Source organism: Piliocolobus tephrosceles, chromosome 19 (genome assembly GCF_002776525.5).
Source record: "Piliocolobus tephrosceles isolate RC106 chromosome 19, ASM277652v3, whole genome shotgun sequence".
Lineage (NCBI taxonomy): Eukaryota > Metazoa > Chordata > Mammalia > Primates > Cercopithecidae > Piliocolobus > Piliocolobus tephrosceles.
In genome coordinates this window covers 10,948,438-10,962,259 of record NC_045452.1, presented here as the reverse complement: position 1 = coordinate 10,962,259, position 13,822 = coordinate 10,948,438, and the positions used below count along the sequence as shown (strand labels likewise).

Here is a 13,822-nt window from a genome sequence, read left to right as displayed (position 1 = left end):
GGCCTCCCAAAGTGCTGGGATTACAGGCGTGAGCCACTGCACCCGACCACTAAGGTTTTTGTAATCCCTTATTTTTTATCAAAATTTTATAAGATTTGACTGGTTGAGAAATTCTTTTGTTTTGGTGTTATATTTTTATGACTATAAATAGCCTTTCTTTTTATGTTCATTTTTACCAAGTGCAGTTGTCTTGAGCCACATGTTGCAGATATAAATTTTGCCAAGAAGGTTTGATTCCTTCTTCAGGTTTTGTCAATTAATAACCTTCATCGTGGGCAGTTTTAGTTCTGTTTTATTTATTTACTAATAGATTGATTCAGTCTGTTAGTAATAGTCCCTAAACACTTGCTAAAAGACTGAAACGTTTTATTTGTTTTGTAGTCAGTTCTCCATTTGAGGCGGGAAAGGGGGCGAAGACCTTGGGGAACAGGGATACTCAGTGAGACAGAGTAGGGAAGAGCTGGAAGCCTCCACTGCCCCAGCGTCGAGTTCCTGAAGGCATGCTGGGGCCAAAACGCAGGATAGGCACGTGCTGCCCAAGTTGCTCCTGATGGTATTCATGGAAAGATGAGGGAGAACCCCCTTTAGTTCAGGGAAAGAATGGGCCTTGTCATCCTTTGTGATAAAATTACTACATTACCGTCCCACATTATCTCTTCTTTGCTTGTCACGTTTAATGACAAACTGTGCCTGAACCATCCCAGGTGGGTGGCAGTAGCATCATTATTTCTGTCCGCTCGTAGCGCTGGGTCACCTTGTCTCCAGTGTATGTGATTGTATCTTTTTCTGGGAAGGTACAAGGGACCTTTTTCTGTGATTAGAATAAGATGTGGTCAAAGTGAGATAGACATAGCACCAAAGCTGCACACTTGTTTTCTCTGTAGCAGAAAGGAGTCTGTTCTGCTTTTATGAAAATTGAAATGATTTCTATTGCTGGTGTCATGGGACTTTGCTCCCCTGAGGTAAGGCCTTGGGCACCATATAAATCTTGAAGGGATGAGTTTTAAAAAAAATTTTTTTTTTTTTTTTTTTTGAGACGGAGTCTCGCTCTGTTCCCCAGGCTGGAGTGCAGTGGCCGGATCTCAGCTCACTGCAAGCTCCGCCTCCCGGGTTTACGCCATTCTCCTGCCTCAGCCTCCCAAGTAGCTGAGACTACAGGCGCCCGCCACCTCGCCCGGCTAGTTTTTTGTATTTTTTAGTAGAGACGGGGTTTCACAGTGTTAGCCAGGATGGTCTCGATCTCCTGACCTCGTGATCCGCCCGTCTCGGCCTCCCAAAGTGCTGGGATTACAGGCTTGAGCCACCGCGCCCGGCCGAGTTTTTAAAAATTAATGATTAAGAGTACTAGTCTGTGGATTAAGAAAATGTGGCACATATACACCATGGAATACTATGCAGCCATAAAAAAGGATGAGTTTGCGTCCTTTGTAGGGACATGGATGCAGCTGGAAACCATCATTCTCAGCAAACTATCACAAGAAGAGAAAACCAAACACTGCATGTTCTCACTCATAGGTGGGAACTGAACAATGAGCTCACTTGGACTCGGGAAGGGGAACATCACACACTGGGGCCTATCATGGGGAGGGGGGAGGGGGGAGGGATTGCATTGGGGAGTTATACCTGATATAAATGATGAATTGATGGGTGCTGACGAGTTGATGGGTGCAGCACACCAACATGGCACATGTATACGTATGTAACAAACCTGCACGTTATGCACATGTACCCTAGAACTTAAAGTATAATAAAAAAATAAAATAAAATAAAATAAAAAGAGTACTAGTCTGTTTGATCAAGCAGTATAAACCCACCTCTAGCACTTACTAGCAGTGTGATCTTGAACAAGCTGTATCTTTTAGAGCCTTGAGTTTTTCCTCTATAAAATGGAAATGATAATCCTCCCTATAGGGTTGTAAGGATGCAGTGACCTCAAGCATATAAAGGGTCTGGCCCGCAGAAAGCCTTCAATAAATGCTGGCATCATTGAGATGTGGCATTACCATCCTGAAATGCCCAAGCTTATGTTGAAGAAAGATGTTGGCTGCATTCTCACTGTGGACTGTTTTCCTTTTCTAGTGACTTGCTGTCTCCTGACTCAGTCCTGAGTTGCTTGTATCCTGGGGATCATGGAAAGAAAACTCCGAATCCAGCCAATCAGTATCAGTTTGATAAAGTTGGGTGAGTCAGCAGTTTCCTCTTCTCCTAGCTCTCTACCTCTGAGTTTCTCTGGTGGCTCAAGCTAAATGCTAGAGACCTGTTAGGGCCAGAGGTAACCCAGAGGATAGGAAGGGAATGCTTGTTCTTTCTTGCTTACAAGGCAAAGGGAGATCACAGAAAAGGGTGGAAGGATAAAAACTCGGAAACATGCTAGATGTGGTGGCTCATGCCTATAATCCCAGCACTTTGGAAGGCCAAGGCGGGTGGATTCCTTGAGCTCAGGAGTTCGAGACCAGCCTGGGCAACATGGCAAAACCCTGTCTCTATAAGAAATACAAAAATTAGCCAGGCGTGGTGGCAGGCATTTGTAGTCCCAGCTACTGGGGAGGCTGAGGTGGGAGAATTGCATGAGCCCAGGAGATTGAGGCTGCAGTGAGCCATGGTCATGCCACTGCGCTCCAGCCTGGGGGCAACAGAGCCAGACCCTGTCTCAAAACAAAAAGAAAAACAGAAAACCCCTCTGGAAGCATAATAATACGTGATACAATAAAAATGTCTGACGTTTTGATTATCCGAGGATTAATTTTTAAAATATTTTCTAAATTGGTAGATCAATAAAGATATTAGTACACTGCCTTTGTATTTGATATTTGCTTATGAGTTGAGGCTGCAAGAAGAAAAGGAAAAAAGAGGAAAGTGAATATGAGAGAGATGAAATTCACAGTAGGGAACTGACAGAGTGGAAGGGCTCTGCCAGCAGCCTGGCTGTAAACATGGCCAAACCTGCAGGACTGGCTGGTCTGTGGGGCATGGGAGGATTGGAGGAGGGCTGTATCCTGGGACCACAGCAGAAATGACTTACAGCACAATTTTGTTTATTTTCTTTTCTGCAGCATCCTGACTTTGAGCGACTATGTACTTGAGCTAGGTCACCCCTACTTGTGGGTACAGAAGCTTGGTGGCCTCCACTTCCCCAAAGAGCAGCCCCAGGTCTGTACACTGATCTCATCTGCTTGGCTGAGGAGCTTACCGCCTCTCTTCCTGTATAGATTCTAGAAAGGCCAGGCCAGGCATGGTGGCTCACACCTATAATCCCTGTACTTTGGGAGGCTGAGGCAGGTGGATCACCTGAGGTCAGGAGTTCAAGACCAGCCTGGCCAACATGATGAAACCGCGGCTCTACTAAAAATACAAAAAAGCTGGGTGTGGTGGCACGTGCCTGTAATCCCAGCTGTTCAGGAGGCTGAGGCAGGAGAATCACTTGAACCAGGGAGGCAGAGGTTGCAGTGAGCCAAGATCAAGTCACTGCACTCCAGCCTGGGCAACAACAGGAAAACTCTGTCTCAAAAAAAAAGGCCTGTCATGGCCTTTGGAGTTTTGAACTGGCAGAACATGTCCCCTCAGAGCTGTGACCTGTCTTCTGTCCACTCAGGACACTAAAATGTCTTAGACTTACAAGAGTTTAGGTACCTTTTGCCTTTTCTGTGAGCCTGGTAGCCTTCTAGACCCAGGTAGCTTGAGTCCTTGCTCTGGGACTCATGGCTGCAGGCTCTGCTGCCCTTGTTCTTGTGTGCAGGTGCCAAATACGAGGCATGAGCAGAAATTCAGGGGGGCTGGCCCCTTAGCAGAAACCTGCCTTTCCTCTGGAGTTGGACACAGCTTCTCAAGAACCCAGCATATTGTGTTGTTTCTGCCAGGACTCAGCATCTGGCCTGTCATAGCAGATAAACCCTGCCATGTCTAAAGTACCCATCTTGGGGCATGGATAAATCAGGCTGCCACAGGCAGGCAGGTCCCAGGAGAGAGATGGTGCCCAGAGGAAGGGATGGGGGAGCACTCGTGTGTGTGTCTCATTGTCACTCACCTCACAGCAAACAGTGATTGCTGACCACTCGCTGAGCGCCAGCCACATGGAGACCACCATGAAACTTCTGAAGACCAGGGTGCAGTCCCGCCTGGCCCTCCACAAACAGTTTGCATCGCTAGGTAAGCTGATGATGGGGCGGTGGTTTAAGAGTCACTCAGATAACACACGGACAACAACTTAGCCTTTCACTTAAAACTTGAATCCTGATGACAAATACAAGACCTGGATTCCTGGATTTACAGAGTGGGCATCTTGGCAGAGCCACTGGGGAGAGCTCCAGGCCTGTCCAAGCAGAGGGCTGAGCTCCCCCTTAGAGCCATCAGTGCTGTCCTGCCTCAGGGGAGGCACAGAGCCACTGGGTAGCACTAGCACAGGTTTGTGGATTGGTCAGGGACAACTCATCCTAGGCCATGCATTGCAGATTTTGATGTGCATTCGACACATATTTAATGAGATCCTGATTCATACCTGGCACGGAGCATAGTGCTGGGAGAAGAACTGAGCACAGTGAACCCCTGCCCCTGGCTCTGTGGCTCACAGTCAGCTTACTTGAATATGGCTGTCTAGGGAGCGACTCGCATATCCCTTCCCCAAGGCCTACTGACCTGGTGTTCCCCAGGGTGAGGCTGAGCCTATGTTTTCTTCTAAGCTCCCAAGTGATAATGATGAGCCACTGACTTAGGTGGTGGCATTTTGGGGGTTTCTTTTAGTTTATTCACTCAGTAAATGGTTGTCACATGCTTACCATGTTCAAGGTACTTACAGTGGCAGGGGGCTGGGGTCAAGATTTTTCTGATCTAAAAGAGTCTCTGGGCCAGGCACGGTGACTCTTGCCTGTAATCACAGCACTTTGGGAGGCCAAGGCAGACAGATCTCTTGAGATCAGGAGTTCAGGAGCAGCCTGCCAACATGGTAAAACCCCGTCTCTACTAAAAATACAAAAATTAGCTGGGCATGGTGGCGTGCACCTGTATTCCAGCTACTCAGGAGGCTGAAGCAGGAGAACTGCTTGAACCTGAGAGGTGGAGGCTGCAGTGAGCCAAGATTCCAGCCTGGGCAACAAAGCGAGACTCCGTCTCAAAATAAAAAGTAAAAAAATAAATTAAAAAAACAGTCTCTGTCAGGAAAGGCATTGGGTTTCCAGGACACATCTGGAGACCACTCCCCACCAGTTCTTGGACTCCACATGGCTGCTGATCTGTCCAGAGCACCGAGGTTTGTCCATCAGGCCTCGCTCCCCATCAGCATTGCTGAGTTTGTTTTGTCCCAAGGTTGGGAGTTTGTCATTCTGGACAGCGCTTACTCTGTTGGTGTATTTGCTTATTGAAATGCCAGTAGGAATTTACCCTGGAGCAGTTCTCTTGCTCTTCTCTCTGACACACAACACTTCAGTTGTTTCCTCCATCAAGGTCAGCTATGAAAATGCAGGCCTCTAGGCTGTTTGATCTAATTAACAGTCAGCTGCTGCAGGGGCATCCTCCCCAGTTCTGACTGCAGGGGTTTTTCCTTGGCAGGCTATCATTTGCATTAAAGAGAAAGCACCGTAAATGCTGGCACTGGATCTGGCCACAAGCACATAGCACTGGGTGAAGGTCAGGTTGACATGCTTGCATTCCTGGCACATGTTGACCTGGGTACTTGAGTGCCAGGTGTACCAGGATAGTTGGCCGGGCCATCTGAGCCCTTCAGAGAGCCCCAGGAGGATGCTAGTTACCCATCTGTGGCACCTGATTTCTACCTGTGACGTCATCTGTCTTGCTCTCTTTTAGAACATGGCATTGTACCAGTTACCAGTGATTGCCAGTACCTCTTCCCTGCCAAGGTTGTGTCTCGCCTGGTGAAATGGGTGACAATTGCCCATGAGGATTACATGGTAGGTGAAGGAGTGAAAAGTTACCCTTACTGTGCTGAGGACTACAGGACCATGTCACCTTCCAGCTCCTGCCACCTCGTTGGAAGGGCAGGGGATTTAACTAGAGGAGCCAGCAGTTCACTTCTTGTCTGTGGTACCTCTTCTAGGAGCTGCATTTCACCAAAGACATTGTGGATGCGGGACTGGCTGGGGACACCAATCTCTACTACATGGCACTCATTGAAAGGGGCACAGGTAATTGCTCTGCTTATTACAAGGGTTCTAGACAAAGGGCGCTGCCAAGAATCAAACACTCTCGGGGATTGCCCAAAGAAAGCAGAAGATCCTGGAGTCCTGCTGCAAGGACTTAACAGATAATAATGATCGTGAGAGCCTGTTCAGCAAGGACTCATTCTGCAACACAGTCACACACACGCTCTGTCTCACTGAACCCTCACTACAGTCCTAGGGGTGGTGCTGTCATTTCCATTTTACTCGGGAGGAAATTCGGGCTTAGTTGCAAGCCCAGTCTGAGCGCTGAGCCTGAGCTCTTTGCTCTTTCCTTCACCGCTCTCTACACCAGACATCTCCTCTTTCTCCCTCTTCATAGCAGGGCTGAGGGGTCACCCTCAGGTTGTAAAGGGCAGGGTCACAGGACCTCCCTCCCTCTTCTGCAGTCCCTGTTCTCACTTCAGAAGCATCGAAAGCTCTGATTCTTCATACCTCTTATGGCATCCGACTCTGCCAGGGTTCCCTGCTGAAGTCCTGGGATGCTGTGTTTCGGCTGTTGTGCTGTTGTTCCACCCAAGGTGCAGCAAATCTGGCACTGCCCGTGGGATCTGACACCCCCGAGACTTGGTGCTGAGCTGAGGAAGTTGTCTGTAGTTCTAAGACAGTTACAGAACTGTAAGGAAAGTTGAACTCTTTGGTATCAGAGTTTCTGTCCTCACTACCCCACTTGCTTCTCTTTCTGTTCTTCACGTCTTCTAAAAAATCATTCTGAAGAAACTGAATTATTTCAGATACGGTTGAGGCCTCTCTATCCCACTTTATTCCCTTTCTCCTAATAGGTGACCACTATTTGGATTTTATGCATTTGCTTTCCATCCTTTCCCCACCACACACTTTTTTTTTTTTTTTTTTTTGCGACAGAGTCTCGCTCTGTCTGTCGTCCAGGCTGGAGTGCAGCGGCGCAATCTCGGCTCACTGTAAGCTCCACCCTCCGGGTTCACGCCATTCTCCTGCCTCAGCCTCCTGAGTAACTGGGACTACAGTCACCTGCCACCACACTTGGCTAATTTTTTGTATTTTTAGTAGAGACAGGGTTTCACCATGTTAGCCAGGATGGTCTCGATCTCCTGACCTTGTGATCCACCTGCCTCGGCCTCCCACAGTGCTGGGATTATAGGCATGAGCCACCACGCCTGGCCACAACTTTTTAGTTAATGTTCTGACTGTTCGGGAAGAATTATGTTAACCTCTCCTCTCCTCTCCTCTGTTACTTGAATAACTAGTGGTCAGAGAGTTAAACTCTCCCCTGCAAAAAATAACTAAAAAGAAGTGGCAAACCTATCCCACTTGAGAACATAAATGTCCTCCTGTTGAAAAAGGCAAAGGCTTTCACCAGAGAAAAAAATGAATATGTTCAAAAACACAAATATTTTGTTTAATGATTATGAACACAGCTTTGATATCAGCCAGTTCTGATTAAACTCAGCACTGCTACTTTCCAACTATTTGATGGTAGAGAAGTTTCTGTCAGAGCCCGTTTTTTTATGTGTAAAATGAGGATGATAATAGTACCTAACTCATAGAATTATTGTTAGGATGAAATAAAATGTGTCTAGAGGGTTTACCACAGTGCCTGGGATACAGTAAGGACTCTACATGTTGGCTAGTATAAAGAATTTTGTGGGCCGGGCGCGGTGGCTCAAGCCTGTAATCCCAGCACTTTGGGAGGCTGAGATGGGCGGATCACGAGGTCAGGAGATCGAGACCATCCTGGCTAACATGGTGAAACCCTGTCTCTACTAAAAAGACACAAAAAACTAGCTGGGAGTGGTGGTGGGTGCCTGTAGTCCCAGCTACTTGGGAGGCTGAGGCAGGAGAATGGCTTAAACCTGGGAGGCGGAGCTTGCAGTGAGCTGAGATCCAGCCACTGCACTCTAGCCTGGGGGAGACAGAGGGAGACCCCGTCAAAAAAAAAAAAAAAAAAAGAATTTTGTGTAACAAAGTATGTAAAAATCAAATGAAAATAGAGAAAATGTATTTGATGTAACAGTTGATACACAATATTGTTGAAAAATTAGATAGTAAGCTTTCACATAGAGAATTCCTTAGCTTGCTGGCAAATAAAGAAATGACAGTTAAACTTCTATCAAAGTAGCAAATAGAACACATGGAGAAAGCTAAGGTGGACCAGACTCTGGGGAGTCCACAGCTTTGTGGCACAGTAAATATGTCAAAGTCCTTGGAGAGACCAATTATAGGACCTCACATTCTGCAAGCTGGCAATTCTACTTAGGACATTCTAGAACAGTTGGTACCAGAATGTGCTCTGCAGCATTCAGATTAATAGGAGACATCTGAGCTGGCCTCAGGGGTGCAGTGGGGAGGCTGCCATGGCTGGTAAGCTGGGTCTTAGAACTGAGCTTTCCTCCTCTCTCCTCTCTTCCCAGCCAAACTGCAGGCTGCTGTGGTGTTGAACCCTGGCTACTCCTCCATCCCACCTGTTTTCCAGCTCTGTTTGAACTGGAAAGGGGAGAAAACCAACAGCAACGATGACAACATTCGGGTAAGACCCAGCTGGGGATGACGGGAGGAGCAGGTAAAGCTCCCGGGGGAGGTGGCTGTGGCAGAACCCACTGCAGCTGAAGGCTTGGGCACTGCCTTAATTCCCATTACAGAAGGTTGTGCCAGGATTTGCAGAATTTGCTGGAGCTTGTGTGGTGTAAGAGAGGAAAGAGCCCAGACCTACTTGCTTACCTTGGGGTTCACAGGTTTCCCCATTTAGAGAGTAAGAACAAATACCTACTTGAAAAGTTATTGGCTTGGGCTCCTATAAAAAAAAGTGAATAAGCTCTGAAGCATTATAGAAGCACTGGAATGACATGAGGAATGACATCGTTGCAGCTGTTAATCAGCATTGTAGCTGTTAATCAGCGTTGCAGCTGTTAAGTAGCAGCCTGTGGCAGCTACTAAATCAAAGTGCCATGGAACACGTTTTTAACCAACATCTTCTGACTTAGGTCTTATTTTGAGACTCCTTCCCTACATACCTCTGTTTTCCTGGCTGTGGGCATACGAGGCAGGGAAAGTTACGGGTCAAAATCAGGAAGACCTCATTGCCTTGAGGGGGCCTCAGGACAAGCCAGTCTAGCTTGATCTGATGGCCCAGCTCCTGCAGAGGCATCAGCGCTCAGGCCCATCCAGGAATGGAAGGCCGGCCATTGTGGTCTCCCAAATGCAGGAAGGTAGTGTTGAGATGCTGGCTTTCCCACCGCACAGGCCATGGAGGGTGAAGTCAATGTGTGCTACAAGGAGCTGTGTGGCCCTTGGCCCAGCCACCAGCTATTGACCAACCAGCTGCAGCGGCTGTGTGTGCTGCTGGATGTTTACCTGGAGACCGAGAGCCATGACGACAGTGTGGAGGGGCCCAAGGAATTTCCCCAGGAGAAGATGTGTCTGCGGCTCTTCAGGTGAGGGGAGGTCTGAGGCTCTGGTGACTTCTCACAGTGATGTGAGGCAGAGATCAGAGCCACATTTTCTGGGGAGAGCTTGCTTCTTCCTGAAACTTCCCCTTCAAGCCCATGCCTGTCACCCTGGTCCACCTGTTTTTCACCAACACCTCCTGAAGGTGGGTCACTCAACCACATAAACAATGCCAGGTGTAGGCCAAGAGGATTTGGCTGAACTTTTATTTTCTGTACTTTCTGTGGAAAACAATAGAGGTTGTTTGCTTTTTGCTGTCCATATAAGCTTTTTAAACTGCGTGCATGCTCGCCTGTCCCCAGGGAGTCTGCTGTGGTCTTTCTAGGGTACTGTCCTTTCAGTGAGAACCGCAGCTTAGGCAGTCAGGTGGCACAGGAGGAACCAGCCTCGAAGTAAGACAGAGGAGTGCAGATCTGTTTTGCTGCTGACCTTAAAAGAGTCACTTCTGCTTAGCTCTGAGCCCTCCCCCCACTTTTTTTTTCTTTTCTTTTCTTTGAGACAGGGTCTTACTCTCTTGCCCAGACTGGAGTGCAGCAGCATGATCATAGCCCACTGCAGCCTTGCAGTCTTGACCTCCAGGGGTCAAACGATCCTCCCGCCTCAGCCTCCCTAGTAGCTGGGACCACAGGCATGCACTGCCACACCCAACTAATTTTTAAATGTTTTTATAGAGATGAGGTTTCACCATATTAGCCAGGCTGGTCTCAAACTCCTAGGTTCAAGTGATCAGCTTGCCTCAGCCTCCCAAAGTGCTGGGATTACAGGCGTGAGCCATTGCGGCCGACTGCCATTTTCTGAAGAGTGAAGTGGTGGAAGTAATACCTTTTAGCTCATGATGACTCAGAAGTAATTCATGTAAAGCTTCCTGGCACAAGACTGGGACTTGGAAAATGCCAGCAGTTCCTGACAGCTTGGTACTCAGAGGGTCTGGGCTCATGGCACTTCCAGCTACTTTTCCTTTCTCTTTCGTTTTGGGTCCTTTATTTTCCTTTCATTCCCTAACTCATGTTCTTTTAAGAGTCAGTTTCAAAACTGCAGATTTCACTGCTCAGGCGTCCCTTCCCTTCTGAGTGAGGTTGGGGGGGAGCAGTGTTTGGGAAGAAGAGTGATAATCTGTTTCTAATCAGTTTCTAATCAGGACATCCCTCCTTGTTCCCTATCAGTCTAAACAGTGCCTTACCTCTCCCTCACCTTGTTCTCGGACAGCCAGTTCCAGCCCCTAGAAGCAGTTCCAGCATCCTCTCACCTCATCTGACACCTCCACTGGCCTGGTTCATTGTGTTGTCTCATAATAACGAGTTCCAGCTCTGAGTGGCTGCTGGGAGGTGGAGCTGGTGGCCAACTTCTAGGACTTGCTCTCCCTAGAGTGCTTGTGTGAGACCTCAGCTCTTCCCACCTGCCCAGCCCACTTTAACACATTTCCAGGGCGGGAACTCACATAGCCAGCATTTATTTCCTCTTCTCCAATGGTTCCCAAAGGACCCATTTCTTTTTCTTTTTTCTTTTTTTTTTTGAGACGGAGTCTCACTCTGTCGCCCAGGCTGGAGTGTAGTAGCATGATCTCGGCTCATTGCAACCTCCGCCTCCCGGCCAAAGGACCCCATTCTTGAAGGGCTTTCTTGTGTCTCCAGGCTGAGCTCCTCTGTCCACATTTCTGGGAAGGTGCTCCTTCAGTGACTCAGATCCGGTTAACTCTATGGCTGGTAGATGTGAGAGGCAAGGCTCTCCGGCCAGGATGCAGAGTGCTGGCACGGGCAGCAAGAGACCTGAGGCCAGGAGTCCCACCAGCCTGGCCAACATGGCGAAACCTAAACTAAACCTCAACCTAAACCCAGGCGTGGTGGTGCATGCCTGTAATCCCAGCTACTTGGGAGGCTGAGGCACGAAAATCCCTTGAACCCAGGAGGCAGGGGTTGCAGTGAGCTGAGATCGTGCCACTGCACTCCAGCCTGGGCGATACAGAGACTCCGTCTCAAAAAAAAAAAAAAAAGGAACAATCCTAAAAAGTGAGGGTGCCCAAAGCTATGTCCCTGAAGTGCCACTGTCAGTGAAGGCCTTTCCAAGTTTGTGTTCATTCGTTAGCAAGCACAAAAAGACATTTTTACGAAAATAGTATCGCACCTTATATGTTGTTCTGCTGTATGCTTTTCTCATAACATTCTGTGTCATAGAACTCTGCCTCTTTTTTTTTTTCCCTTGTGTGAATGAACCATAATTTATTTTATCAGCCTGGAAGGTGTGTTATTAACTACTTCGTTCTCCTATTTCTCTAGGGGTCCCAGCAGGATGAAGCCATTTAAATACAACCATCCTCAGGGATTCTTCAGCCATCGCTGACCTCCCGCCCAGCCTGTTATTTCCCCCAAGGCCTCACCCTGAGTACTGGGCTTCTGCTTTCTGCTGTGGCCCACATGTGACTCTTGATATTCTCTAAAGACACCAGCCGATTAAAAAGCGTCACCTGACCAGTGGCTTTTGTCTGTGGTTCCTTGCTGGGTGGCTTTGCAGTCTGGAAGGGCAGGTGGGAGCTGTGGCACAGTGTGAAAAAGCATTTGTAGAGAGACTTTTTCTCAGCAGCCAAGAAAAGCAGAGTGGAAAAAGATTCCAGTTCTGCAGAGAGATGCTCACCTCTTGTCTATGCACACCCTATTTCTGCTTTGGGGAGTGAGGTCCTCATGATCTTGGTATTTATTATCCCAGGTTCCTGCTGTTAAGAGGTGGTAGAAGAAGCCAAAGGCAGCAGAGCACAAAAAGCAAAAGCTGTTCCCTCCCCACCCGCTCTTCCCATTATCCCTGTCAGGGTTGCCAATGGACAAATTGTCTCTGACCGTTGGATGTTATAAATGCCTGATAGTGCAGTGTAAACAGAAGACAAATTCAGTTGATCCTTGAACAACTCAGGGGTGAGGGGCACCAACACCCCCTGCCCTGCACATTTGAAAAATCTGTGTATAACTTTTGACTCCCTAAAAACTACTAATAGCCTGCTGTTGACCAGTAATATGCTATTAGTAGTTACTTACTGCTAATATAGTCGGTACATTTTTTTTTTTTTTTTTGAGACGGAGTCTTGCTCTGTCACCCGGGCTGGAGTGCAGTGGCCGGATCTCAGCTCACTGCAAGCTCCGCCTCCCGGGTTTACGCCATTCTCCTGCCTCAGCCTCCGGAGTAGCTGGGACTACTGGTGCGCCCGCCACCTCACCCGGCTAGTTTTTTGTATTTTTAGTAGAGACGGGGTTTCACCGTGTTAGCCAGGATGGTCTCGATCTCCTGACCTCGTGATCCGCCCGTCTCAGCCTCCCAAAGTGCTGGGATTACAGGCTTGAGCCACCGCGCCCGGCTTAGTACATACTTTCAATATATATTTTGTATCTTGTACACTGTATTCTTACAATAGAGTAAACTAGAGGAAAGAAAATGTTATTAGGAAAGTCATAAGGGGGCCTGGGCGCAGTGACTCATGTCTCTAATCCCAGTGCTTTGGGAGGCCGAGGCGGGTGGATCACTTGAGGTCAGGAGTTTGAGACCAGCCTGGCCAACATGGTGAAACCCTGTCTCTGCTAAAACACGAAAATTAGCCAAGCGTGCATGCCTGTAGTCCCAGCTATTCAAGAGGCTGAAGCAGAATTACTTGAACCTTTGAGGCAGAGGTTGCAGTAAGCCAAGATCATACTACTGTACTTGAGCTTGGGCAACAGAGTAAGACTCCGTCTCAAAAGTAAAAAAATAAGAAAGCCATAAGGAAAGACATATATATCTACTAGTAAGTGGAAGTGGATCACCATAAAGGTCTTCACATCCTGTCTCAGGGTTGAATAGTCTAAGGAAGAGGAGGGGTTGGTCTTGGTGTCTCAAGGATGGCAGAGGCAGAAAAGGTGGAGGAGGTGGAGGGAGAGGCAGGCACCACTGTTAATTTTATTGAACAAAATCTGTGCAGGGGCTCATGACTGTAATCCTAGTACTTTGGGAGGCTAAGGTGGGAGGATCCCTTGAGGCCAGGAGTTCAGATCCAGCCAGAGCAACGTAGTGAGACCCTGTGTCTACAAAAAATTTAAAAATTAGCCAGGTGTGATGGTATCCACCAATAGTCCCAGTTACTCAGAAGGCTGAGGTGGGCAGATGACTCGAGTCCAGGAGTTCAAGGTCACAGTGAACTATTCATTGTGCTTGTACTATACTCTAGCCTGGGAAACAATGTGAGACCCTATCTCTAAAAAATTTAAAAAAAAAAA

The 13,822-nt window shown here is 47.8% G+C and overlaps 1 protein-coding gene across 1 annotated transcript in view; it reads left to right on the top strand.

Annotated features, from left to right (window-relative positions):
- THOC5 (THO complex 5) overlaps positions 1-12,055 on the top strand; it is a 47,287-nt gene extending 35,232 nt beyond the window's left edge. Inside the window, exons 10-17 of the mRNA XM_026448663.1 lie at positions 2,022-2,181; positions 3,054-3,150; positions 4,032-4,146; positions 5,797-5,900; positions 6,047-6,134; positions 8,558-8,673; positions 9,387-9,577; positions 11,864-12,055. Coding sequence (XP_026304448.1) covers positions 2,022-2,181; positions 3,054-3,150; positions 4,032-4,146; positions 5,797-5,900; positions 6,047-6,134; positions 8,558-8,673; positions 9,387-9,577; positions 11,864-11,927 — 935 coding nt within the window. The 3' untranslated portion in view covers positions 11,928-12,055. The remainder of the gene's footprint in view (positions 1-2,021; positions 2,182-3,053; positions 3,151-4,031; positions 4,147-5,796; positions 5,901-6,046; positions 6,135-8,557; positions 8,674-9,386; positions 9,578-11,863) is intronic.
- The last annotated feature ends 1,767 nt before the right edge of the window (positions 12,056-13,822 follow it).